Below are 3,115 nucleotides of genomic sequence, written 5' to 3'. Positions count from 1 at the left end.
CCTTAGATGTGTTCTTGGAATTTGGAAAATCCTTAGGACTTGTTTGGGAGTATGCAGGAGAAGAGAGGGGAAGACTTTGAATAAAGGAAAAGATTGAGTGGAAATAATCGAAGGATTTTGGTTAGGAGAATTTTGAAGGATTTGCTTTTATTCATAACATCAAAAATCCCAAAATTTAGAGGAACTCAAAAATTTATATTGAAGGAAGATTTTGGAGGGCTTACATAAATTTTCTAAAGATATTTTATGTTGTTATATACTATAAAAATTTAAAATATAGTAATGATTAACACTCTTTTATCATTATATACATTTTATTCTTTTAAAAAATGTCAAATATTTTTTATATATTTTTTTTTAAATTTGTTAGTGGAAGTCCTCTTCTTCCCCTCCAAACTCTCAAACAAAGTTATAGAAATATCTAAGGAGGATTAAGAAACACTTCTAAACACGCTGGGACTTATATATATATATATATATATATATATATATATATATATATATATATATATATATATATATATATATATATATATATATATATATATATATATATATATATATAGAGTTGAAGAGATTGAGAAACACTTAGGTACAAAATAAAGTTTGTTCTTTAGAACTAGGTAACTATTTTCTAGTAATGTATTTGTACTTTTTGTATCTACTTTTGAAATATATGAAATATAGTGAATTCGAGAATTGATCTTTCTTCCATGATAAATCATTTGATTAAACTAGATAAATAAATTACTGTATTTTTTGTTTTTTTATTCTTCTGCCAACTTAAATTTATGTCTGTTGGTTGGTGGTGATATTACATGTTAACTTTTACAATTGGCACATGACTGGTTATATTTTGTTAAAGCGCCCGTATAAAAAGCATACCATTAATGGTTGACCAATAAGCTCAGCAAGTACAACTCTATTATCATCATCTACAATGATATTTCACATATTATAGTACTTAATCTATTTTTATTTTTTTTAATAATCTCTAATCATGTTCATATTTATCTACAAGTTAAGAAATCCAGCTACAAATCATATAAATCAATATAATGACCAGAAGATATCAATCAAAGGAAAAACAATTTTATTACTGACAAAAGACCAAGGACTATTTGAGCCCACAAACCATCACAAGCCACTAGCTAATACTAGCTATGGGATACAAAAGATGTGATAAAAAATAAAGAGACACACATGATTAAAACACCTTACACATAAATCATAACTAACAAAAAAACATTAACTTAATTTTCTGCATAGATGGATGATTAAGTCCTGGAATCTAGAGCCATGATGGTGGTGAGATTCATAGGGTACATGTACTGATTGCTGCCCCTAAGAATCTGTTGGACAATGATTTTATTAGCCTTCTCAGATGGATGAAATGCATCCCAAAATGCATTGAGGTCTCTGTTTGGACACAAGTTTGAGGCTGGTGTGCAAAGCCCAATTCCATTGTATGGCCCTTGTCCACAACATGCTATTTTTGCTGTTGCAAATCCTGTCAAGCCCAATTCAATACATAAAAGAGAGAGTTATATCATTTTCATCTTATAAAAACTATATAGTTTCTTGCAATAAATATATTTATGTCACATCACATTCACATACCATAAGCTTGAGGGTTGGAAATGTAATCCATATGCATTCTGTATGCATCAGCAGCAACAAAGATATCAGAGCCGATTTCCTGGTTAAGACTTCTGATCATATCAACAAGTTGAGGATTGTACAAAGATGCAGCTCTTTGTAATTCCACATCACAATCACCATTTCTACTTCTCATAGCTAATTCAGCTGGCGCACACCCCATTGGTCCTGTTCCGGTTACAAGAACCCTACGTGCTCCCAAATCATAAAGTTTCTGCATGTGTCAGGGACCATGTACATTACTTTCATATGATTTTTATTTATGTAGAATAATATAATTTGAGTAGGGACATAATGAAGAATAATAGTAGTATAACTATACCCGGAGAACTTTGCGGTACTCGGAAATGATATATCTAACATAATCTGGGAGAGAAAATTGGCGAGATCTTGCAGAATAAGGGACTAAATAGTAATTGTTTACGAAATCGTTGCCACCAAGAGTGATTAGTACAAGTGCTCTGTTGACTAAGTTTCTTGCTCCTTCTGAACCTATGTGTGCACTTACTCTTTTCTGATACACTTGAAATAGCTCAAGTTGTTTGTAGATTCTAATTATATGCAACTGCAAAACAATTTTAATTAATAATAATTTAATTTTATGTGACAATTTTTTTTAAAGTAAAGTTTAATAATGTGACACTTACAAACTGGAATCCAGTATCATTAAGAATTCCAATTCCAGCAGATGCAAAATTGGCACCAATTAGAAGCTTCTCTCCAACAAGTAGAGGACTCAAATATGGAAGTGTAGGCTCCAAGCCAAGCTCCAAACCTATAATTAGCAAAATAGTTACACATTAATTATGTCGCACACATGTGACATGTGCCATGCTTATATATGTACATAAATAGTATAAACAAAACAAGTATGATTAGTCCAAACATGTTGATAACTTATTTAAAAATATATAAACAAAAATAAAATTAGCTAATTTTTATTAAAAGTGGTAAACTCGATCGTACTGATTAGGTCTGGGATGTTTAGGCCGTTAGAGAAACGTCCGGTAGGTCGGTGAGTTGGGTAATCAATGCCATATGGATAGGCATCAGCTCGGGCCGTGGTTGCAAGAAAGTCGTTGTTACCACTGTCCACAAGAGAATCTCCGAAAACGAAGAAAGCTCGTGGTTGTTGAGCAGAAACAGAAGCAGCTAAGCTTATTACTACACAAAAACAAAGGACTAAAGAAGTAGCCATTGCAACAAGTGGTATTAAATGTATGAGATTGTGAGTTTGATGAGATTGTATGGAACATGCAAATTGTGAAGGGTATATATAATGTTGAAATGACAGATAGTAAATAAGACACAGTCATAAATGTGTTGTTCTACCACCTCCGAAATGATTAAAAGCAAACCGCCAAATGAAGATGAATGAAGTGAAAACATTCATCTAACTTCAAGTACAAGTAATTTCTAGCCGCCAATGTAGCCAGAATTTAATTTTAAATGACTT

The 3,115-nt window shown here is 31.6% G+C and overlaps 1 protein-coding gene across 1 annotated transcript; it reads right to left on the bottom strand.

Annotated features, from left to right (window-relative positions):
* Positions 1-1,072: 1,072 nt before the first annotated feature.
* Positions 1,073-2,891, bottom strand: LOC131612884 (GDSL esterase/lipase At5g33370-like). Its single transcript, XM_058884631.1, has 5 exons — positions 2,626-2,891; positions 2,307-2,434; positions 1,982-2,224; positions 1,621-1,873; positions 1,073-1,510 (listed from the first exon to the last, which is right to left on the bottom strand). The coding sequence occupies exons 1-5, from the start codon at positions 2,855-2,857 to the stop codon at positions 1,278-1,280; spliced, it is 1,089 nt and encodes a 362-aa protein (XP_058740614.1). The 5' UTR covers positions 2,858-2,891; the 3' UTR covers positions 1,073-1,277.
* Positions 2,892-3,115: the final 224 nt, after the last annotated feature.

The sequence above is a fragment of the Vicia villosa genome, linkage group LG6 (genome assembly GCF_029867415.1).
Source record: "Vicia villosa cultivar HV-30 ecotype Madison, WI linkage group LG6, Vvil1.0, whole genome shotgun sequence".
Lineage (NCBI taxonomy): Eukaryota > Viridiplantae > Streptophyta > Magnoliopsida > Fabales > Fabaceae > Vicia > Vicia villosa.
Note: the sequence above shows the minus strand (reverse complement) of the source record. Positions and strands in the feature narration are given on the sequence as shown.

Excerpts from the sequence above, each read along its gene's own strand:
- LOC131612884 (XM_058884631.1), bottom strand. The coding sequence starts at position 2,857 with ATGGCTACTTCTTTAGTCCTTTGTTTTTGTGTAGTAATAAGCTTAGCT. Across the intron at positions 2,435-2,625 it reads AAACATCCCAGACCTAATCA|GTTTGGAGCTTGGCTTGGAG; the intron begins GTACGATCGAGT and ends TGCTAATTATAG. Across the intron at positions 2,225-2,306 it reads ATGATACTGGATTCCAGTTT|TTGCATATAATTAGAATCTA; the intron begins GTAAGTGTCACA and ends ATTGTTTTGCAG.